General features: G+C 42.9%; 3 protein-coding genes across 8 annotated transcripts in view; all 3 read left to right on the top strand.

The window, feature by feature from the left end:
- Positions 1–2,347: 2,347 nt before the first annotated feature.
- Positions 2,348–9,340, top strand: wbp11 (WW domain binding protein 11). 2 transcript variants are annotated; one of them, XM_085785037.1, is made up of 12 exons: positions 2,348–2,519; positions 3,091–3,177; positions 3,302–3,333; positions 3,445–3,538; positions 4,169–4,365; positions 4,585–4,718; positions 5,140–5,306; positions 5,447–5,677; positions 5,819–5,944; positions 6,053–6,334; positions 6,423–6,614; positions 8,086–9,340. In XM_085785037.1, exons 2-12 carry the CDS (start codon positions 3,114–3,116, stop codon positions 8,769–8,771), a joined length of 2,205 nt encoding a protein of 734 aa, XP_085641163.1. In that variant the 5' UTR covers positions 2,348–2,519; positions 3,091–3,113; the 3' UTR covers positions 8,772–9,340. The 2 variants fall into 2 exon arrangements, with proteins under 2 accessions (XP_085641163.1, XP_085641162.1); XM_085785036.1 differs by having other exon boundaries at positions 5,447–5,683.
- Positions 9,341–9,853: 513 nt separating this feature from the next.
- Positions 9,854–15,063, top strand: ddx47 (DEAD (Asp-Glu-Ala-Asp) box polypeptide 47). Of its 2 annotated transcripts, XM_085785035.1 has the most exons (13): positions 9,854–10,035; positions 10,255–10,348; positions 10,935–11,123; positions 11,218–11,289; positions 11,646–11,764; positions 11,942–12,013; positions 12,179–12,295; positions 12,410–12,556; positions 13,512–13,649; positions 13,743–13,813; positions 14,012–14,141; positions 14,663–14,780; positions 14,814–15,063. In XM_085785035.1, exons 1-13 carry the CDS (start codon positions 9,904–9,906, stop codon positions 14,867–14,869), a joined length of 1,455 nt encoding a protein of 484 aa, XP_085641161.1. In that variant the 5' UTR covers positions 9,854–9,903; the 3' UTR covers positions 14,870–15,063. The 2 variants fall into 2 exon arrangements, with proteins under 2 accessions (XP_085641161.1, XP_085641160.1); XM_085785034.1 differs by having other exon boundaries at positions 14,663–15,063.
- Positions 15,064–15,482: 419 nt separating this feature from the next.
- Positions 15,483–24,253, top strand: part of LOC146983437 (myosin-10) — a 54,939-nt gene continuing 46,168 nt past the window's right edge. For 2 of the 4 annotated variants that reach the window (XM_085785032.1, XM_085785030.1), the window contains exons 1-2: positions 15,483–15,981; positions 17,157–17,534. In XM_085785032.1, coding sequence (XP_085641158.1) covers positions 17,190–17,534 — 345 coding nt within the window. In that variant the 5' untranslated portion in view covers positions 15,483–15,981; positions 17,157–17,189. The remainder of the gene's footprint in view (positions 15,982–17,156; positions 17,535–24,253) is intronic. The other 2 variants (XM_085785033.1, XM_085785031.1) reach the window with 2 other exon arrangements.

Genomic DNA, 24,253 nt, shown 5'->3' with positions numbered 1-24,253 from the left:
CTGTATGACATCACCTGCCCTAGCCAACAGCTCCAGGTTGAATCAGACTCTTTTCATGTTACTCATCAACGGTGTGTGTTCACAAACTCAGTGGAGTGAAGGACACTGTGGATCAGAGTGAAACAAGAAAGAAGTTCCAACAGCTTTTCATACTGTCAAGAGTCAACACACACAACCTGGGACCACACACTCTGACCCGGACTTGTCTTCTCTCTGTCACATTTGTTGTAACAATTTCATGCAAAGTTTATGGTTGTGACCTCAAGGAAGGCCCCAGGACTCTTTTCTTTGCAACTGCCCTTCTTTGATGTCCTTTACTCTGAAAAATTCAAGAATATATTTTATATAAGAGACCAAAGAAAAGAAAAGTAAAGTAATTATGGTAGCTTACTCATTAACGTTGTGTGTTCACAAACTCAGTGGAGTAATCTCAACTATCACACTAGGAAATCTGGCAATCTCATAAAATGCCCTTTTAATCTCCGTAGGCTGACTGCTGGTTCACCGAAACATGGAGGGTCACTTGTGAAATAAAGGACAGGATGAAGCTGTCACATTGAAGACATCATGGAGATGACATGGCAGAAACAGAGACTCAACACCAACACTCTTCTTTTATTTCAGAAAAATAATAGTTGAGTTGAGAGATTACAAGATGGTCCCCTCAAACTAAACAACTGGAAGAGAACTTCATTGTTATTGTTAAAAAATAACAAATATCTGTCACATAGCCTCTTCATACAGCATAGTACTGTACTGTAAGCATTAAAAAACAACAACAAAACAACAACATTGGTATTGGTTAAAAATGAATTAGACAAATTAAAAGTAAAATATAAACAATATATATTTGAAGAGCTTTTATAGCTTTATCTTTGTGGCTGAACTATAATTCCAATGTCAGCAGGAAACTGTGATAGGAGCTGTTTAATGTGAGTGTTTGCAATAATACAAATGTTCTAACTTTCACTGTAAAGATTCATGTCATAATGAGTAAAATTGTGACATCTAGTGGACAGAAACTGTATCTGCTGTGTGAACACGTCATACCTCATCCTAAGGTTTACAGTCCAGTAACAACATCAGCTTTTGCTGCAGGTCTGATCAACTAGTAAACATAAAATGTCTTTGAACTGTGCACAATGAAATCAGGTGCATGCAGTAGCACTTACAGTAAACAGAACTTTAGATATTATAGTCTATTTGCATAACTTTTTTAAAAGAAAAAAAGTACAGTTAATGATGCAAAGCCTGCGAAGCCAGTTTAGACAGATGACTCAAACTGCGCCCATCCTGATCAGCTGCAGCTTTGTTCTCATTTCGGAGTTGTCTGACTGAACTCAGTTATATTGCACAAAGGTTTGCACTTCACCGATAACATTACACAGTTTAGGGTGTTATATTGCACATGTAGGCTACAGGACACACTTGGTTATACGTACTTCCTGTTTTTCCTGTATTGTTTGAGGAAAGCAGAGCTGGATCAAGTACCTGTCCAAAAGTGTCACAAGACCAGCTGCCACCATTCAATCTGCTGGTTCATGTTACAATGTCTGTTTCAGCTTGGTTCTCAGAAAAATGTAAAAGAAAATAGGCTAAATAAATAAAACAAAGGCTTTGAAAATCCATCAAAGCATCCACTGAAACTATTTCTCTGTATATCACAACAAAACACACTTTGGTGCATAGGCCTACATCTATTCTGTAACCATGATGACACTGTCCTGATTGCAAAGCTAGACGGGCCGGGCTGATCTGTAGAAGAAAAGCAAAGTCTTCACACGCACACATGCACACTCACCACCACATACAGAGCAGAAGAAGGGAAAGGGGGAGATATAGCAGGTTCTATAACTTTTGCCTCCAACTCCAGATACACTGGGGACTCAAGCTTGTGCCATTATCAGCTCAAAATCTCCTGAAACTTGTTGCTCTTCTGCCCCCACTTTCGTGTGATATGTGCACAGATTTCTGTGGGTGTCAGGCCTGGTTTTGCCATGTCTGAAATGAATCATATCTGAGTATGGCTCCAAAGATGTTTGGCCTGCAGAACCACAGGCACACACAGGCACTAGTGCTCACTGGCACTCAACATCCACTCAGTGAAGAAAAAAAAAGTGTTTTGAGTCTGTTTATTTGTTCCTGTTGACTGGTAATTTTATTTTTTGTTATGTGAACTAAATTGCTCTTTGACACTCAAAAAGAAGAACGCTTTGTGTTTCAATTTTTTTTTTTTTTAATTCCCATTCATCAAAAGATACACTGACCTTAGGGGATCGTTTTCAAACAAGAAGAAGAAGAACTTGTGTCTTGTTTTGATGACGTCAGACGTGCCTCTTCCGCTCCTGCTCGCGGCAGTAAACATGGCGAGCAGCTAGCGGTGCCGTTGTGTGCATTCAATCCTGAAGGGTTTGGGTTTTTCTTTCAGGGCATAAGCACTACTTTTTTTATATAAACTTTTGGTATCCGGGGGTGCGTGAGTAGGGCGTTACGCTCTACGGCTTTTATTTGAATAAAAGGTAAAGTCTGGTTTCACCTTTGTGCTTTTATCGATGCTAACGCGGCCCTAGCTACAAGTGCATGCTAACGCTCCCAGATAACTTGGCTGCCGAACGCTGCCTGACCAGCTAACACTGAGGTTTCTGCTACAGGGAGTCAGACTCGTTCTTTATGATTTCTGTCTGCCACTTGGAGCATCTGCGGCTGTGCTTAACAACTCTGAAACTAGCTTTCCGTTTTGGATAACTTACTCATTAACTGCATGTTACCTTGTTAGCTAGCAGTAGCTAATCGTCACATTCAGATTGCGTACAGTTCTGTTCATGCTGCTAAATCACTCTTTTATGTGTCACAGAGCTCCAACTTTACAACGAACTATATAAACCTAAATGTCTATGCTTAAGTTAAATAAAAGAGCCAAGTACACCGAACCGAGTTTTCTCTGAATGATGCTCTGAGTCTGGGACATCAACCAGAGATGTCCTCGACTTGAGAGTGAATTACAAATACTGTAGCCATATCATAAACGTGCGCAGGATTTCGGGGGCATGAATGGCAACATTTTTCATCTGTGATTTTAATATTTGACAGGGTGAAGGAGACGTACCGGCAAAATGGGGCGACGTTCAACCTCCTCCACCAAGAGTGGGAAGTTTATGAACCCCACCGACCAGGCTAGTAAGTACCGACTGTCACCCAGAGCTGGTTCCTCTGGCGCCTACGTACTGTACAACACCTGAAGAATCTATTATTGCAATATGTCAGATCTATAACATGCACATGTTCTCCATCTCTCCTACAGGGAAAGAAGCCAGGAAAAGGGAGTTGAAAAAGGTATTCATTGTCTTGAAATATATGATTCACTTAGTGCAGTGTGTCTCCTTGAAGACAACTGTTAGGTAATTGTGTTTTTTAACATGCTGCTTTGTTTGTGAATCCTGCTAGAACAAGAAGCAGAGAATGATGGTGAGAGCGGCGGTGCTGAAGATGAAGGACCCCAGACAGATCATCAGAGACATGGAGAAGCTGGATGAGATGGGTGAGGGGGCTGAAAATGTCTAATTCTATTGTCATGAAATTTTGTGTACTTAAAAAAGTTTATTGTCTACTATTCTTAGTGATCATATTGTACAATTATATGGCATTTTAACTTTAGAGGTCCCATAATGTATAAAGCAACTCGGTATCTTAAATCACTGTGCTCACCACTCTGAAGTACTTCAGATGTGTGGTATTTATTAAATCACTATAGGAACAGCCAGCCAATCTGACCATCTTTTCTGATTCACCATTCTTGTTGAGATGTTTTTAAAAAGAATTTGTACTTCAAACCGCAAAAATATCTTTAGGAGTTTTAACAAATATTTAAGTAGCAACAGAAATCTTTCAAATATGGCTCCTTTGAATAAGTTGCATACTTTTTTCAGAATGGTCAGTCATTTCTACTGTCAGTGTCATCTTCTAAAGTTTGTACTACTTCTTCCTTGTGCTGGCGTGATTTTTTTCAAATAACCCACAACTGGTCAAAGGTTCGATGTTCAATGTTGTAACTCATATTCACCAGTTCCCTGTGTGGCAGAGGCATAGAACTACCGGGTCATAATTGTAGTGTAATCTTGGTCAGTTTCTAACAAATAATAATAAAGCTTTGTTGTATTGCTTTGAACAGAATTCAACCCAGTTCAGCAGCCCCTGTTGAATGAGAAGGTGTTGAGGGACAAGAGGAAGAAGCTTCGTGAGACATTTGAACGCATCGTCCGACTCTATGAGAGAGAGAATCCTGACACCTACAAGGAGCTACGCAAACTAGAGTTGGACTATGAGACCAAACGAGGGCAGCTTGCTCTCTATTTTGACTCAGTTAAAGTGAGTTTGTGTGTGTGTGTGTGTGTTTATATGCATTTTCATGTCTTTGTATTAATTTGTGTTGAAATGAGAATATAGTATGCACAGTTCTGTAATACTTGGTTGGTCTGAGATACAGTAACACATCTTAACCATCAGCAGGTTGTGCCTTTCTGCAGTTAGTATCTAGTATTGTGGTGATTGTTCATTATAATGTGTGTGTTGTGTCCTGTTTTTCAGAATGCAGAGTCAGTGGAGGTTGACAGCATCCCTTTACCAGATATGCCTCACGCCCCCTCCAATATCCACATCCAGGACATCCCACTACCAGGGGCTCAGCCTCCCTCCATACTGAAGAAGAGTTCCACTTTTGGGTAGGCCCTGAGCTGTATCCACCCTTTTCCGAACGTCAAAAACATAAGCCGGTTTTGTTCTTCCGGTGGAATTTTATGTTTATGTCCATGGTTTCGGTAGTCGCGGTAAATGCATGGATTTTTTTTTTCTTCAATGAAAATCTATAAAATGCATGGATTATCACACCAGCTTTTAACAATGGATATCACACAAATTGACATTCGTGTTAAAAGCCAGCGTTAATAGACCCATACATTTACTACTATGACAACAACTGAAAACCATGAAAACGTAAACGTGCAATTCCACCGGAAATGCAAAACCGGCTTCCTGTTTTGACCATAGATGACGTTCGGAAACTTGTGGATAGCTGTCTGAGTAAGCCTGAAGTAAAGTCAGCTGTTTTGTACTGATGTACTTGTCTTTCCTTGTGTCTCTCAGTAAAGGACCTCTCTCTGCATCCTCTGGACCAGTGTTGGCAACAGTACCTGGTGTCCCACGTTTACCTCCCGGGAAGAAGCCCCCTGGGCCTCCACCTGGACCCCCACCTCCACAGGTCCTAGCACTGTACGGCATTCCTTCTCGACGACCTTATGGCACAGACTCAGGTAACACACAATCTGTCCCCTGGATGCATGATCAATTATCTATAATTTATCATTTTCATAATCATAATAATACTTTTATACAATTCTAATTCCTGCCCATTCCTCTTAACTAATATTTACTCTGTTTACCCCCCACTCAGAGCCTTCCATTCCCGGCTTAGAAAAGGAGTCTGCGATGGAGTTGGGAAGAGATCGAGATAGTGGCAGTGAAAGCGATAGAGATCGGGAGGATATGGACGATGATGACAGCGATTCTGAAGAGGACAGCGAAGAAGAGCGGGACGAAGGCGGAGACGGCGACCAGAGAATGATTATGGACAGGCAGGATGATGGGAGGGACCGAGAGGAGGATAGAAATGACAGGCATGCTGGTGAGTGTCTGAGTTTCTTCAGCAGGCACTCTGCATTAACAGCTTGAAATCATTGTGTAAAAATTGTTCTTTATTTAGATTTTTTTTCCTTACACTAATAATCTCTTTTGCTGTTAATATGTTTATGTCCAAATGCTTTAGGTCGCAGTGTACGTTTCGCAGATATGCCTCCGGAGGCGCCCCGCGAAGGAAAGAGGAAGAAGAAGAGGCTGGTGAAAAAAACCAAAGCCATTACCCCTCTGCAGGCCATGATGTTAAGGATGGCAGGTATGACAGTTTAACAGTGACACTGCTGTTTATGATATTTACTAAGTTAGCACACTGTGTACTCGTATTGCTGACGGTGTGACATGGTGTTGTTGCTTTTCCTCTCAGGTCAGTCAGTTCCTGAAGATGAGGAGGAAGAAGAGGTGGAGGAGGAATACACAGATGAGTCTGACAGCTCAGACATTGAGGACAGGGGACCGCCGGGGGACAGCCAGCCCCACCTCATGGCCAATCAGCGTCTGCCCCCTCCTACTGGGCCAGTGGGACAGCAAGGGCCTCCACACATGCAAGGTCCACCAATGACCGGTCCCCCACCACTGGGTCCCCCCCCAGCTCCTCCAATGAGGCCTCCTGGTCCACCCTCTGGCCCGCCTCCTGGCCCACCACCAGGTTAGATACATATTCCTAAATTCTAACTGCTTCTCTAACTTGACCTGGATAGTGGAATAAAACATTTGACATATTCTGATATCTTAAGGCGCTCCACCATTCTTGAGACCTCCTGGAATGCCCGGACCTGGAGGCATGAGGGGTCCGATGCCTCGTCTTCTGCCGCCTGGACCTCCACCAGGCCGACCCCCCGGCCCCCCGCCAGGCCCACCCCCTGGTCTGCCTCCAGGCCCCCCACCACGTGGACCCCCTCCCAGACTACCACCCCCAGCACCACCAGGTAAATGTCACATGCTGGGTAAACAGCATAATCATGTCACGCAAAACCAGAAATTTATTCTGAATGCCATTGCCAAAAATCAGAACAACAAAAGCAGTGAAATTAAACCTTTCTATATAATATTCAATTATGTAAGAATGATTGATGTGCTAACTGCTGGATAAAGCTTAAAGCCTCAGTGTGTAATATTGGGCTTAAACCATGACATCCAGTGTTCAGATTCTAGATTGCAGCGTTTACTCGCGCACCCCTCCCGTCGGCAAAGTGACGGTGGCCGCCGAGGAAAAACACGTCCGCAAACTAACTGCTAACTGATGACAACATCTTTGGCCAATTACTATTGGTTTCTATTGTTTGTTTTGTTTTTTAACACACATGCAGACTTCCACTCGTGCCTTCAGTCGAATTTCACAGTAAAAAGTTACACAGGAGGACTTACAGGATGTGCCAGTTACACAATGCGGTCCCATGAAGGAAGATCAGAGGACAAACATAATCGGACATAGATGCAGTAACGTTATGCATCACCTGTAACAGCGGCGCTGCTAAAAAAACAGACACTCAATAGAGCGTTTGAGCCAAGTTTGTCCGCTTTTGCGTCACATATTCAAAGATGGCGATGCAACATGGCAGCCTCTGGTGGGTGCACCGGCCACCTATGTATTTGTAAACAACTCATTCTAAACTACGAGACAGCTTTCATTTGTATGCGATTGTGATTAGACTTAGGTAAATACGTATTTATTAGTGCTGGGTTGAAAAGATCGATCCACCGATTTTAAATCGATTCTCATCTTAATTCCTACAGATCGATTCGTACGTCCAAAGATCGATCTTTTATTTTATTTTATTTTATTTTATTTATCACGTCCGGCCGGACGTGATAAAAGGATGAGGAGGAGTTGCTCAACAAACCTTAATTTATTTCAGGAACGGTACAGTTAGCCTACTGTCGGCCGTAACCAAAAAGAAAGAAAAACAACAGACAAACTTTCTTGAAATTTGAATCGATACCCAGCCCTAGTATTTATAAAAGCAATATTTGATTTTTGCTAAAAGCCAAATAGGTTACACACTGTCCCTTTAACTTTTCACTAACTCTGCCACCCTGACAGCGATATATGTACAAAAGAAACAACACAAAGCAAAAATCTGGTTTAATTGAGCATTATCATTTTAACCATCGTAAGCACCAGGTAAAATGAGTAAACTGCAGCTAAACTACTTGCAGGTTGCAGAGTATTAGCAGAGCTATGAGAACCTGTGCATCTTTACAGCCTCAGTGTCTGGATTCAGTCAGTTACCGCTACACCTGACACAAATATTTCACTTCACCTGTGACATTGTATTGAAAGTTGACTGAACCAGAGCAGATCATCTGACCTGTGGTCAACAGAAGGATTACGCCTCTCGTGTAATTTTAACATAAAATAAAATATATATTTTAAATCTTCCATTTATCTTCTTACAGGTATCCCACCTCCTCCTCCAAGAGCAGGAGGACCACCACGTCCACTCGCCCCACCTCTCTCCCTCTTCCCTCCGCCGCTCAACTCCAACGTCCTCAGTGCTCCTCCCAGCATCGTCCAGCGGCAAAAGGGCTCAGGATCCAACCAGGACAATTCCCAGAGCAACATGCCACCCCCTGCCATGCCCATGCGACCAGGTGTCATGCAGATGCCTCCTCCCCCAGGGACGGCTGCAGCTCCCTCGGGCAACAATCCAGGCAGCAACCCGCCCGGCCACCACCACGCAGCCACCATCGAAAAGCGAGCGAACATCACCTCCGTTGCAGCCGCTGGAGGCAACATGGCAGCAGGCGCCGGTTCCGGTGGAGCTACCATCTCTGCCAAACCTCAGATTATCAATCCGAAGGCGGAGGTCACACGCTTTGTGCCCACGGCGCTCAGGGTGCGTAGGGACAAGAGCGGGGCAATGCCCGGGGCAGCTGCAGGACCTCTGGAGAAAGGAGGGGGTGGCATTTCTGGAAGGAGGGGGGATGACGGCCTTGGAGGTGGACAACAGAAACAACAGGCAACAGCTGCTCAGATGGGCTTGGTCAACCCGGTCCAGATGGGCGCTGTGCCTCAGCCCAACATGAAGACTAAGGACCAGGTGTATGAAGCCTTCATGAGGGAGATGGAGGGACTCCTCTGAAAAACTAAGAGGACACTGGCAGCAATGTTCATCGTGGCGCTCTGAACAGCAGGAGTGTTTTAGTTTTGTGTGTTTTCTTTGCTGAGTAGTAGAGGTAGCCGTCCTCAAGACATACAGCTAGATCTGCTCTCCTTTAGCAAACCAAGGAAGGCTGCCCCCCTCTCAGCAGTGGTCTCAGCGGGCTCATCGTCAGTTGATTCGGAGTATTATTTGTTGTATCTGGAGAGAATGTGAATTTGATTAACATACTTGATATGATTATTTTGCTAATTGGAAACATTGAGATTTTTTGCTATTCCATCGGGCAACTGGCCAAAAACACTATGCTAGGCACTGAAAAAATGCCAGACCGTCACATCCTATAGTTTTTGTTTCTCCAGCCAGCAGTTTGTCAGCTGGCATGACATGATTGAAAACTTTTTTTTAATATTGTTTTAAAGTCAACTGTTCATTTTATCTGTGATCTCCTAAACATGTTGGACATCAAAATGTGTGAAATGTTTGTCAACCAGACAGAATACATGTTTGAAAATGTTTCCCCTGCAGCTAAATAAATACTTCAGAAACTGTTTCTTTTTTCTTTTCTTTTTTTTTTATTTTACCACGTGTGTGATGTAATGCAGAAGACAATATATATAAGGCTCTTTATATCTGGGAAAAGATTCAGAAGATTAAGTTACAATTTATTGATTCCAGGCGCAGGCTGGGAAATTACTCTGTTACAGCAGCAGGCAAATAAAAATAAAAAAAATAGAAAGAAATAAAATAAACAATTTTGATTAACAAATATAAACATAATAGTCTGGATGTAATGGATACATGGATGCAGGTATGTTGGATTCGTGCTCTCTGTTGGACAGAGATAAACCATTTTGTAGCTGAAGTCAGACTGACCTCAAATCCACAAATCAGAAGTTCACATTTTTTATTTTTTCATGTTAGTTTTAGTATCTCCACATTTTTAGCAACCAACCATCATCATTAGCCAACTAGTATTTTTTAAGTGGTGGAAAAATCCTGTACACTGACTCCACGTATTAAACAACAACTCCCATCATCCATTGCGCGGGCCCGCACTCATTTTCGCATCTGCGCGTTAGCGAGCTGACGACACGTTGGGCTGAAAAACAGCATGGCGGACAACAGTGAGGAGAGCGTGAAGCCAAACACAGATGAAACTATCGATGGCTCGAGCAGCGACGAAGATAACAGTCCTGTAAACAGCGGTGAAACCGACGAGACAGTGAAGACCTTCAAGGACCTGGTGAGTTTGTCCCACAGGGAGCGAAGACGAGAAGACATTTTGACAAATATAAATGCAGCAACATAGCAGTTTGAGTTAGCTGGAGTTCGCTAATCTCACCTGTGTTCATTATTAAACGTAAATAATCTACTTGATATCTGAAAACGTGTGGCTCATTTGTAGCACAACATTATCAGAGTTTCACAAATGTCTTTATTGGGTTTGTTTGCCTCCTGACAGGGTGTCACTGAGGTCCTCTGTGAGGCGTGTGATCAGCTGGGATGGAAGAGTCCGACAAAGATCCAGATAGAGGCGATACCAGTGGCCCTGCAAGGTGAGGGACATCAGTGGACAGGGTCGCCTTCAACTGGTCCTCCCTTCAATACCTAATATGTGGAGGATGTATTCAAATCAGTAATTGTAGTAACGGAAGACATACCACATGGTATAGGTCCTGCATCGGCAGAGTGCTACAAGTACAGATGTATTATCACTACCATATTTTTAAAGTACAGAAATACAATTATTCACCACAATACAGTTTCACATTACCTAATGTGATAGTATTGGATTGTTGTTGCTGATACATTGACATTTAATCTGCATGTTAATGTTGTATTTGGCAGCAGTGGAGATGATACACTGTTAATAGGTTTTTATATGTGACAGTGAGCATCATTTTTCACACATGATTTTGATCTGGAGAAAAAACTGTAAGCAAAGTAGTAAGTAAATGTGTCAAGAAGTACAGGTAGACAATAAATTAAATATCAGATAACATGTATCCAGCAGCTCATTGGTGGTAATAATATGCTTCATAATGGTAATAACAGTGATGATTAATACTGTTAAGTTACTGTCTGCTCCTGCTAAATATACATGACTTGGGTCATTCATTGCATTTTTTTCTTAAACTGCAGGGAAGGATGTTATCGGCTTGGCAGAGACTGGCTCAGGAAAGACCGGTGCCTTTGCTCTGCCCATCCTCCAGTCGCTGCTGGCGAACCCCCAGAGGCTTCATACCCTCGTCCTTACCCCAACCAGAGAGTTGGCATTTCAGATCTCTGAGCAGTTTGAGGCCTTGGGCTCCAGTATTGGTGTTAAGTGTGGTATGTATCTGCTAATTAAAAGTTAGCTGATCTGCAACGATGGAGAGAACTTTATGTGGCTCTGTATATAAACCCTGTCTCGTTTGTGTTGCAGCTGTCATAGTTGGTGGGATTGACATGATGTCTCAGTCCTTGGTGTTGGCCAAAAAACCTCACATTGTCATTGGTAAGCCCAGAAATGAGACTTTGATTAATATTCTTACAGATTTCCTAAACAGTAGCACATTCATTCATAGGTTTCTCCATGTTTGTGTTAAAACCATGTAACTGCTTGTGCTGAACTTATGTTGTGATCATAGTATTCATCAGATTTTTCTCATTGATACTTTTTCAGATTTTTTTTCTTCATCTATTTATTTTTGCGGTATTTTTACAAACTGTTACCATAACATGTTAACTTCTTACTCAAATAAGTTTTTCATTCTCTTCTTATATTGGCCTGCTTATTCAAATGATAATTATAGCATCAATGTAATCATGTAATGCAACATAATTAAATAAGTGGTCCAAATGTGTTTACAGCCACACCTGGCCGATTGATAGACCACATGGAGAACACCAAGGGCTTCTCTCTACGAGCTCTGAAGTTCCTGGTCATGGACGAAGCAGACAGAATCCTCAACATGGACTTTGAGACAGAGGTGTGTGGTCAGACACTCATCTGAAATCAACTCAAACTTGCATGAAGTCTCAGTTTTGCTTAAAGGCAACAGAATCACTTGTTTGGAAATGTTCTTGTAATTAACTAGAACAGTAAAAGAAACTGATCTCTGACACTGCAAGGCTTTTCGTTCTAAGTATGCTTTCTTTTTTTCCAGGTGGATAAAATCTTGAAGGTGATTCCCAGAGACAGACGCACCTTCTTGTTCTCAGCCACCATGACCAAAAAGGTAGATAAAATATTTCGCATCAATTCTGCAAAGGCTTTGCAGTCCTGCCTCCTTCTGTTGCTGGTTGTTCGTCCTGCGCAACATCCATGAAGACTAATAAGCTGTCTTTAAACCATTAGATCACCTGAAGAACCTGCACAATGTGTTTCTTTAATTTGTTTACAGGTTCAGAAACTCCAGAGAGCAGCTCTGAAAGATCCTGTGAAGTGTGCCGTTTCCACCAAATACTCTACTGTTGACAAACTGCAGCAGTATTACGTCTTCATCCCATCCAAGTACAAGGTGGGGCACAGAGAGATGTGAATTGCCATAATGCTAGAATGGGCTTCTGTCGGTGTGTATTAGCATTTTGGGTTTCATCACACCTCTTTGTGCTCGTGTTTTTCCCTGTGGCAGGACTGTTACCTGGTGTCCATCCTGAACGAGTTGGCCGGTAATTCATTCATCATTTTCTGCAGCACGTGTAACAATGCCCAGCGGGTGGCGCTGTTGTTAAGGAACCTGGGCATCACTGCAATCCCTCTTCATGGCCAGTTGAGTCAGGTAGAGCTTATGACACACACACTTCTTGAAATCCAGTTGGCTTTAAAACTGTAAACATTTGTGAACCAAAGTAATTTGGTAACAGACGCACAATGCTGCACAAGCTTCTGTTTGAGTGCTGCGTTTGTGTTCTCACATTTTTGATGAAAACGGATGAAAATGTTGCTGGTTCTGAGTCGTCTCTATTGAGCATCAGTTACATGGCTTGTTATTACAGTAACTGACACTGGTAGAGAGCTGCAAAGTGCAAACCATAAGACAAGTTTTAGGTGCACACAGTGTAGAATGTAATCTGTGCCAATGCCAGTCATTACAATTGAATAGAATTTTTATTATATATTTATCACAATTAGGGTTGCAAAATTCCTGGAATTTTCAAAGTTGGAAACTTTCCGTGGGAATTAACAGGAATATATGGGAATAAACGAGAATAAATCCGAAATTTGAGTAATATTTTACTCAACATTCATGTTAAAGTTCTACTCACAAATAAATCTGTTGAAATGTCATGTTTTTAATTGTATTATTTTGCATGGATGTATGCTTATGACAAAACAAAATATTTACATTTATGTTTGGATATAGTTTGTTTAAATTACTCCTAATTTCCAGTTAATTCCCATAAATTCCCAATAATTCCCATAAATCCCCATTATTCCCATGGAAAGTTTCCAATTTGGAATATTTCCAAAATTCCCCAGCTTTAACTTCCCATGGAAAGTTTCTGGAAATTTACCAGGAATTTACTGGAAATTTTCCACCCCTTTGCAACCCTAATCACAATGTCACAACAGAGATCTCAGGTTTTCACTGACAAACAAAAATATATAATATTACTCATCATGATGCAGTTATATACCATATATACATAGAGATTTATAACAACAAAGATGAATGTTTGCTACCTATATAAAGCTGAATTAACCCACCGTGTCGTCCTCCCTCTCTTGGTCAGAATAAACGTCTCGGAGCGCTAAACAAGTTCAAGTCCAAATCTCGATCAGTACTGCTGGCGACCGATGTGGCATCCAGAGGGCTGGACATTCCTCATGTTGACTGCGTCATTAACTACGACATCCCCACTCACTCCAAGGTACCATGGTGATGACAGTCGAGCTGCTGATTGATTTAGTGGCTTCATTTCTTTCCATTGATTTGACTTTTGGATTTGTCTCTCCCTTCACAGGACTACATCCATAGAGTCGGCCGAACAGCCAGAGCGGGCCGCTCGGGGAAATCCATCACTTTTGTCACTCAGTAAGAGCTGCCTGTTTATTTTCACCAAGTACTTAATGTTTGCCAAGATACATTTTTTGAACAATGTGACTTCTTTTTTTTTTTTTAAATTGCTGTTACTTTTTAATGTGAAACCGTTTCCCTTGTCTCTTTTTATGACCTAAGCAAATAAATGAAAACAAGTTGACTGCGGTAATGAGACACATGTGTTTATCTTAGGTACGACGTGGAGCTTTTCCAGCGAATCGAAAGCCTGATTGGCAAAAAACTTCCTGCCTTCCCGACCCAGGAAGAAGAAGTTATGATGCTGGTGGAGAGAGTGAGCGAGGCGCAGAGATTCGCCAGGCTGGTAAGTCACTGTTGAGATATCAACGTTTTTTGTTTTTTTTCATAATATCTCAGGAAAACCTGTTGTGTCAAAACCTGTAGAGAAAACAATGTTGCATTAACTCTCTTTACCTTACCAAACTCATCAATTAATACTGTTTGAAAAACCACCTGTTTGATATTACAATGATAGACATACAGTAAATATGTTGAGTTGTAAATTGTTAACTTTATGATGTATATAATTACTGTAAGTATGAAATATGGCTAGGTGCAGTATGCAAATTGCAGAAGCTGTGTTTTTTCAAAGGGAAAATGTGTTACAACAAACTGTAAGTGAATCACTGTGGTGTGAGAGATGCCTCTACCTACGAATCATATTCTCCACATGTAATAGGAGACAATGATCATTGTCATTATTTTTGTATTATTCTCAGTTAAAATTAAAATCTATGGCGAAATTGCGACTCCATATGTACGGCAACTCTCAGACCAATAAACATCAAGTTGTAAAAAAAAATAATAATAATTTGTCTTCCTCAGGAAATGAAGGAACAAGGTGAGAAAAGGAAAAGACCCAGAGGAGGAGATGGAGAAGAAGATGACACAGAACAAGCAAGCGGAGTGAGGAAAAAAGTGAGAGGAGGAGGAGGAGGAGGAGGTGGGGGAGGAGGAGGAGGGGGAGGAGGAAGAGGGGCAGGGAGAGGAGGGAAGAATAGGGGTGGAGCAGCGTGGAGGGGAGGACGCTGAAGCCTCCAACTATCACAGACTGTACATAACCACAATATACAATGCCTTTTCCTGTTTTTGGTGTTGAACTTGATTACGACAGCAGCATGTTTTCCAGCATTGAATATGAAAGCAAATGACTATTTAATTAGGAAAAACATGCTTTTCCTTGCCCATCTCTTTTTTTCCATTTGTAATAAAACGCCACTGTAAAACCGAAAGCTTGTATTTGTGGGAGAGTGATGTATGTTTGCGTGAGCTGTGTTGAGCATAAAATGTTGCTGTCAGACACAAGAGGGGGGTGTTTCACCATACAGACCAGTGGGACTGATGATTTAACAGTTGAATGCAAAAATGCAACATATATTGATTTTCCTTCATTTTTTCCAAATAGTATGTTTTTAAGAATGAAGAGCTGTGAGAAATCTGAGCCATAAATGTAAAGAAGAGAATGCAACTTATTTGTGGTAGTCATTTCTAATGTGGGTGCGCAACAGTTGCAATATTCATAGTTTTTTTTTTTTTCTTCTTGCATCATCGTCATTGGTTTGCAGCAAATTGGGGGGTTGGTTTCTCCCAGCCAATGATGGAGAGGGGCAGAGAAAGACCGCAAAGTGAGAGACCAATTGTGTCCATCCTGCATCCAGTAGGTGTGTGCAATGCATAGATATTTGGGGGATAGATTTGAAAAAGAAAAAAAAAAGAAGCATCCACAATGGCTGAATGTAATGGTAGTATTTATATCCATCTGTTCACTAATGAGTCAGAAGACACTGACGGGTACCACTACCACACACAGACCCCCCACATGTGTCCTCTAGTCCCCAGGTGAATCATCTCAGAGAGTAACGCAGTGTGGCGTATTGATCTGCGTGGTCACTTTCTATGTGAGTCCGGTCCATCACCGTAGGCGGGAGCAGCAGCAGCAGCAGCAGCAGCGGTCAAGTCTGCTCGGTTTAGGAGGGGCCCCAGTGTAGAGGCAGCACTGTGCCTGTGGTGCATACCAAAGCCCCGATACATGCCTGTATTTCAATTGTGTGGAGCAGCTAGTTGCACACATACAGGGTCGCACCGGGGGGAGATCGGACAGCTTGGTGAACAGGATCTGACTGCTGCTTCGCTGACTGCACCAGGTAAGTTATTATTAATATTTATCACTGTTATTACTGTTATTATATTATTATTATCATCATTCACCGCGAGAACTGAGGGGACCAACGGATCAACCCCCCCAGGATAGTGATGATGGAGGTCGGTTTGGAAAATTACTTCAGCTATCCGTTGTACCTAGTTAATGGGGAAGGTGATAGGCTACCTTTTAATGTGACACGGCCTCTGCTTCACCTTGCTGACGGTTTGTTTCACCATGATAAACATTAATGAGACACAGAAACTCACAACACGCGGAGTAGCTAAGTGGTAGATGTGGTGAGCTCGTGAGTTTTCTTTGGACCAAACAAACAAACAAAAAGTCTCTGGCGCTTAAATTTATTGTTTTCTGATTTCGTCCTAATTGACGTTACGCTCTTTAGCTTTCTCTCGGTGTTCATTCACGTTACCACACCGTGGCACGCTCCCGTTACCAAATTTACATAAACTAGTCCAGCCGCGCAGGTTTATTACAGATATAATGTGCCTAATATTTGTAAACAGGACTTAGCGGTAAGTTTCCCTCCGCTGCTTCCCCTCTTCTCTTGGTCTTTTTGGGGGGACTCACTAGTGCACAGTCGTCGCAGCTGCTGTATAAGTTGAGTCCAGTGCAGACTGTTTGGTGATGCTACATGAGGACTATTTTCTCTAAGTGAGGTTTCTAGAAGAAACAGAAAGAGGGACGGGGAGGTATGAGCCATTCACGACGCCACTCAGCTGGAGCCTACGCAGTATGCGCATTATTATTTCGCAGAGCCATTCATTCAGAGAAGTCTCCTAGAAAAAAAAGACTTAGGCTACTCTGAAACCTGGTTTAAAATATCAGCCCACTTTTAACTCATGTCCCCATTCAGCACCAGTCATCCTCTGGACTGGTAGCTATAGGATCCTTGCCTGTGTGTATTACTCTGTTATTCTACACATTAGTGGAGCTGCTCATTCATGCCTCCTATCACACATGATGCACTGGCTGTTTATAGGCTAATGTGATTAGTCATACAGTTAATAAAGCTGTTTTACACACTGAGTGCACAGGAGGATACATGGTGGGTTATTAGGGGGTTTTGTATGTGCAGTAAGCATTATGTTTGTGATATTGTGAAGTATGTTTGCATGTAATGTTTTAAGTTACCAATCCCTGCTCCTGTGTCTGTTCCAGGTGGCCTTGTTGCTCTGGTAAATCCCAGGAAAGATGTCTCATCGGAGTGGACAAGAGGACCCAGAGCGCTACCTGTTTGTGGACCGGGCTGTGGTTTACAACCCAGCCACACAGGCTGACTGGACAGCCAAAAAGCTGGTGTGGGTCCCCTCGGAGCGCCATGGCTTTGAGGCGGCCAGTATCCGAGAGGAGCGCGGCGAGGAGGTGCTGGTGGAGCTGGCCGAGAACGGTAAGAAGGTTGTGATCAACAAGGATGACATCCAGAAGATGAACCCGCCCAAGTTCAGCAAGGTGGAAGACATGGCCGAGCTCACCTGCCTGAACGAGGCGTCTGTGCTGCACAACCTGAAGGACCGCTACTACTCTGGACTCATATACGTGAGTGACTTAGACTTGGACCCCTCAGCGACTGTGTTTTTGTTACACTTTATACTTTCCACACTAGGGAATGATTAACCTTAAAACTCATGGATCCCCTGGTTCTCACAGCTGTAGATTGAATTTCACCCCTGGCTGATACAATTACAAAATGAATGGTTGGATTTCTGCTTGTATCCATGTTGGTCTTAACCTTAATCTACCCGTCTCTTACACTCTCTTTATCTCAAAGTGATCTGATAGTTAGGGTATTGAACATTTTGCTCTTCTGTGTGATTTCTGACCACACACGACACACGTACTTCCACACAGTATGAGTGACAGATGTCTCCAGTGTTTTAACCATTTCCAGACTTTCCCCCCCTACTGGATCACCTCTCATAAGTGGCTCTCTGTTACGGATTGTTACCTTCCCCCATGGCTCCTGTCTCACCTCAGCTGAAGGCAGGCCTCTTCCATAAACACTGCTGGTTTCAGTTTGTTTGTCCTGCCCTGTGCCCCCAACTGGTGGGCCTTGTTTGATCACAGAGATGGCTTGACCCCTCTCTCTTCTGTTGCTGTCCCACTGTGCTAAACTAAACACATTTGGCCCAAAAATGTGATGTGACTAGGAATCACCTTGTCTTTTAGCCTTGCTTAATGCTAATAAGGTCATTTTAAGATGCTATTTGCAACAGGTAATTTGGAAACATGTTTTCAGTTTTCCCCCCATACAAGACCAATGTTTTCAACTGCCTTCCATCTGTGGAGTACTTTGGGAAGCTCTGAATTTGTGGTGAAGACTGTAATCCAAAACAAGCACGTTTAAATTCACCCATGTGACTTCGTAGAGGAAAGTGTTTCTCTCGTTGAATCTCTTAATTATATATCACACATCTGAATATATCCCAGCCAAAGTTTGTACTGGTCTCTGCATCACAGCAAAGCCACCGTCCCCATAATCCAATTTCACTAGAGATGAAGCCACTCTCTGATGCTCTAGTTATGATCTTGACCCATTTAGTGACATGTTTTCCAGGAATAGAATATGGGTTGGTTATCACCTGAGAAGCTGGGGTTCAGGCACCGCAGAAATGGTGCAGTTATTTATCCACCTCTCAAAACACAATAAAAGCTCACCACTCATTCTGGGATGATGTAAATCCATCCTTTTATCAGTGCCGGTCTTTCAAGTGAGCATGTGTTTCACTTCAGTCGTATATTAGAGAAAGAACTGAATGCTTTAGTGAAGGGGATGTAACTTATCAGAAATCTCCCATATGCCTTGAATTGATATTTCAGTCGACCAAATCCCTCGTAGGCTCTTCTTCATTTTCTCCCTCATACCATGGTGTCATGGTTTCTCCTTTTTCGTGGTTCAGCATTGGTTTTGGAGCTTGTTGATTTGCCCCTTGCCTAAGAGAAATTGAAAACATGTGTCTGGCTGTGTTGGTTTTCTATCAGGAAGAGAATTTTCCTGTTCCTCTCGCTCTCTGAGGAAGAAATCCCCCCCTGTTTTAAACTTTTTGCAATGTGTGTTTGACTTACCCCCCCCCCCCCCCCCAGAGCTCCACTGCAGACATAGTATAATGCCTCCCCCGGGCTGTGCTCTTAGTTGAGCTGGTTAGGAAGACATCCATATCTGAATCAGAGTGTCCAGCATCATAGATCTGCCAACGTCTGCTTAAAGTTAAGGCCAGTCCACGGCCATGTTTTTATGGACTTTTACTGGACATGCATGTATTTTGCAGTTCGTAGCTCACATCACTTAAGATTAATAAAACATGATAAAGAAACATATGGCCATGGAAAATACTGTAATAATTGCTGTGACTTGTATATTTTACTGAGACCAAGCGTTGACAGTTAAAATTTCTCATGTTATGCCAATTACTTTTAGTAGTGAATATGGAGTGGCATGGCCTTCACGTTGAATTTTTACAGTCAATGTCAGCACCTGCCAAACTAGATGAGTCAGTGGTGCTATTCAGCTTCCTCATTAACACCTCTTACCCACAATCACCCAGCAGCTTTCCAATTATATTGGCAAATGTGTGACCATGGTCCAGTTTTCATTTATTCTGTAGATTGCACTCATAACTGGCCAGCGCCTCAAATCTCAAGGCTACCACTGCATTTTTAGCCCTCCACACATGATTGGCCCGTCCGACGCCGGTTATTTCTATGGCCCTTTGCCCACCTGATGGCTCCATCTGTGTGAAGTCAGTCGGTTCTGCTGGGGCCAACTCATTTATTGTAGCAGCTTTCTGTCTGTGAGGTGGTGACTCACAGGCTAACCACAGCGCTATACACACTGGGCTGCGCCACTCTAGCGGGGCTACAAGCGGGCCTTTGTGTCGTTAGATAAGCCTCAGCTGTCAGAAAGCCTCAGCATTCTTCCATGGCAAAAAGATTGTCCGTCTGTCTGTCTCCTGCCGCCCACTTCAGCTCCGCCGCTGCCGAGTGTCCGTCATATCTTCACCAACTCCTTTCCCTTTCCCACACTCCCTCTTCTTGTGGCTCACTGGTCTTGAGCAGCAATGGCATGGACTTGACGTCTCTCTTTCTCGCATCTTCACCTGATGATATTATTTCTATAAACCTTATCTTTTGTGGAATTTGAAATTATTTTTGTGATTCAAATGCTAGATATTTGACAGCCAAACCTGCCCCTTAGATCTTGCTGTATTTTCTAATGCTGGGTCTGCTGCAGTGCAACAGGTAAACCGGCACAGAAATACAAATGAATACAAAAATGCAGAGTCATGCTTGTAGAGAGAGAGAGAGAGATCTATCATGTTTCAATTAAAGTCACATGAAATCTCTTATTGCAGGGCATTTTCACCCGATGTAACCTTTGATATTCTATTTGCTTTTCATGTCACCATCATCTTACCAAACAGAGGCACTATTATTCACTGCATTATTATTTGACTGCGGTATGAAGGGCTTCCTGCTTTAAAATTCAGTGAGCAAAAATGTCCAACTTATTAGAGCTGGAGGGAAGCACAGAGTGTCCTGCTGCTGTCAGTGTGATTTGATACCGTTCACCCCAGTGTATTGATCATATTTCAACAGCCTAGTCCGAAATATTTGTCAGCTTTGTTGTGAAACTACCAGTGTCATGTCAAGGGAATGGTCACGATCCTCCTATTCTCCTCACACATCAACAGCACTGAGGCTGCCTCTGCACCCAGTATCCTCCACCATCTCTCCAGTGGAGAACAACCTATCCACGTCAGTACACTGCCTGACTGGTCAGAGGTGGCAGATGGGGTCGCCTGTTGTGTCTGCTGTTGCCTGTGTGTTGCTCAGCTGTTACTAGGCCACGGCATCCTCTCCCCCTGGATCTGATTTCACAGTGGAAATATCACCTTCTCTTTCCTGGATGAGGCCAGACATGGCGGATTTGGCAGGTGGTGTTTAGATAGTTGTATCCTCTGCTAACAGTAGCAGCACGGTCTCGATGCAGCATTGATCCTGTAGGATATTTCACAGCAATTCACAGTTGGGAAGCAGCAGAATCACAGAAACAAGCAGGCAGACAGTATTTCTTGTTTCTCATTTCATTTTGAAGAATTTTTGTCAAATTGAAGCTCTATTTAAAGCAGAAGTAAGTGATATATTTGTGTTAATATAAGTCTTAAATAGTTATATCTTCCGACAGCAATCACTTACATAGAGTGTTTGGACTGAAACACGGGTCTGTCAGTCACTCTGCTCTGCTCTGAGCCGAGGAGAAAACATTTATCGTATCCTACAGTTTTTATCCAATGAGGAGAGAGAACGGCATGCAGGGCTGTGTGTGCAGCCAAGGAACGCCATGAATGTGGCGACGTAGGGACGAGGACTGTTATGGTGCGTTCAAGGATCTGACAAGGAAACTCGTATTTTTCCGACCGTGAAGTCGTACCAGTTCGATCTGGTACGAGTTCGCCGGTCGGAAGTTACGAGTGGCCGTTATAGTGACTTTCACCGGTAAAACAGGTCGGAGAAACACGAGTGGGTTGCCTGAAACGCTACAAAGTCGTAAGTTGTGACTTGAAGCTGTAATTTACGATTTCAAAAGCCTGCCTGGAACGCAGCATTAGCGAAAACGACCGGACCACTTACTTCTGCTTTAAGCAATGAAGATAAATAAAACCTTTTAAATTATACACTCTGTTCAAGGGGGAGACTACCTGTTAAGTATTTTTAGCCAAATAGAATATGTATAAAGACATGATGCACCAAAATAACAATGCACTCCTGAACCTTTTAGTTTCCTGGAACAGGCCACATCAAACCTCAAGTCCATGTTCATGTATCTCTGTGCAGCCTCACCAGCTGCTTCACTACTGCATGTTGCGGAACTGAAAAGAACAGAACAGACACCCCCCCTATTTATAGCTGCTCCAGCTCTGAGATAAGGGGGAATTAATTTTTCATAAGCTTCGAAAAAGGAGAGTGGGGAGTTTGAATTTCAGCATGCCCTCTCTCTCTCTCCCTTTCTCTGAGCTCTCCTTCCATCAGGTTGGTCGGCAATTTACAGTAAGGCAAAGAACAGGGTTCAGCATTTGTTTCACCCCTACGTCTCGACTGGATTGAACCACAGGGAGCCCTGTCAGCTGGATCATTGATCCACTCTTCATTTCTGCCTGCCTCTCTCTTTACACACCTTTTTTCCTCCCCCTCTCCCATTTTGTTTTCTGTATCAGCAGTGCCGAGCATCATTTGCTCAGTGCTGACTGAGGGCCCTAACTGAGCTGTTATGTAACAGCTCCAGTATGCTCTTTCCGCTCTGGGGCCCTTTATGAGCCTATGGCTGCTGAGTCACTCATGGCATGGTGCCTCACTCAGCCTTAGATGTAGGTTTAACTATCAAGCAGGTGTCCTGATGCTTTGATATCAAAATATCACTTAAAGGGATAGTTCAACATTTTGGCAAATTGGCCCATTGCCATAATCGCTGTAGTCATAGCAGTTACCTTTAATTGTTGGTGCAAGCTATTTTTAGAACAGCGGAGCAGAGCCGTGAGCTGCTTAGAGCTACGCTACGGAGACTCATGGGATTTCTTGGTTTCCCTCATCAAACTCATCAAATATACAATCCAACACACTTGTGGACAAGTTGTGACCTACACATTCACCACAGACGAGATGATAATGGAACGTTACGAGACAGAGTTGTTTTCGAGGCAAATGCAGAGACTGCTTGCTGGAAAACTGTCCCTGAGGGCAACGCGAATCCGCAGTTTTGCATGAATTTACCTCTAAAACGACTCTGTCTCGTAACACTACGTTATTATCTCATAATGTGGTGAATGTGCGGGTCACAACTTGTCCACAAGAGTGTTTTGGAGTTGTTGGATTGTGTATTTGATGAGTTTGATGAGGGAAACCAAGAAATCCCATTAGCCTCCATAGCTTAGCTCTGAGCAGCTCGTGGCTCTGCTCTGCCGTTCTAAAAATAGCTTGCACAGACAAATAAAGGTAATGAACCTACTGCTATGACTATAGCGATTATGGCAATGGGCCAATTTGCCAAAATGTTGAACTATCCCTTTAAATTTTCTATACATCGAATTCTTTGTTCTACACTCTACTATGGTTTGTAACGGAGGTGTGTGTGTGGGGGGCAACAGAATAAACAGCCCCTGAAACAATTAAAGTTCATTAAAACAGAGGCTCAGTCATTTATTAGTCTGTGGAGAACATGTGTTTTTTATGAACTTCTGGGGCCATGCCTGCAGTCAAAGCAGGAGGCTACTCCTGCAAAGAATGCCTATGTCATCGCAAAACATTTCACAAGTCATGGTTTTATGTCCTCCTTTTCTCTACCCCTGTTTTGTGTGCAAGTGTTCTTTGTAAGAAGCTGTCAGTGTAGAGTGTATGTAGAACAAACAAACATGCCTCTGACCTTGGAGCCAGCAGGGAGCCGGCTGCTGCTGATTCCTGGGGCCTCCAGTTAGATAGGTCGGACCGCTGCATAACATCTATGACGCACATGTCGCTATCTGATATGCATTTATTTGTTGGTGGTTGAGTCTATGTGTGGTTCTTTGTCATAGTTTTATTAGTAATGACCAAACTGACTTCCATTTATAGCATTGAATTAGTATTCTCTTTTGTTCTTAAAAATGCAAGCAATGTCTGAATATATTACATATGAGTGTGATTGTAGTTAAGGTTAATGTCCAGCAGGTATGTGCTGTATGCTAGTGAGGTAGATGGGGATTGTGAAGGCCTCAAGGATTAGCCTAACATGCCAGTGATGAAAGTCATACAACTGGTAAGCAGCTCCTTCTCTTAGTCGTCTATATAGGGGGGAATGCAAAGCCCCTATAGCATCTGCAGAATAAGAGAGAACCATTGCCCCACCCAGGGCCTCTCACTCACTCATTCCTTGCTGCCTTGCTGCCTGGCATAGCTGAGAGGCGTTCATACCACACACACTCTCTGGGGAAACATCTTTGGGCTAATTACACAGCCTAATGCAACACCACAAGTCAGAAACTAGGCTAAATGTTTGCAGCGCAAGCCACTGGCTGCAGCATGGGGTCTGTAAAATATTCATACATTGTTTTAATTTAAATCTCTCTCTGACTAGGATTCTTGGGGCCTTTCGTTTTTGGCACATGGGACATGAGAGTCTGTTCAGTGTTTCATTTAGTCACTGCTCCCTCAGATCTGTCTGCCCTGTGTCTTTCACCACTCTCATGATGTAAGCTCCTAAAAAATGGGTAATGATAAATCGTGCT

This window comes from Trachurus japonicus, chromosome 8 (assembly GCF_045865225.1).
Source record: "Trachurus japonicus isolate A0001 chromosome 8, Traja_1.0".
In the NCBI taxonomy this organism is placed as follows: domain Eukaryota; kingdom Metazoa; phylum Chordata; class Actinopteri; order Carangiformes; family Carangidae; genus Trachurus; species Trachurus japonicus.
This window is presented reverse-complemented; position numbering and strand designations above follow the sequence as displayed.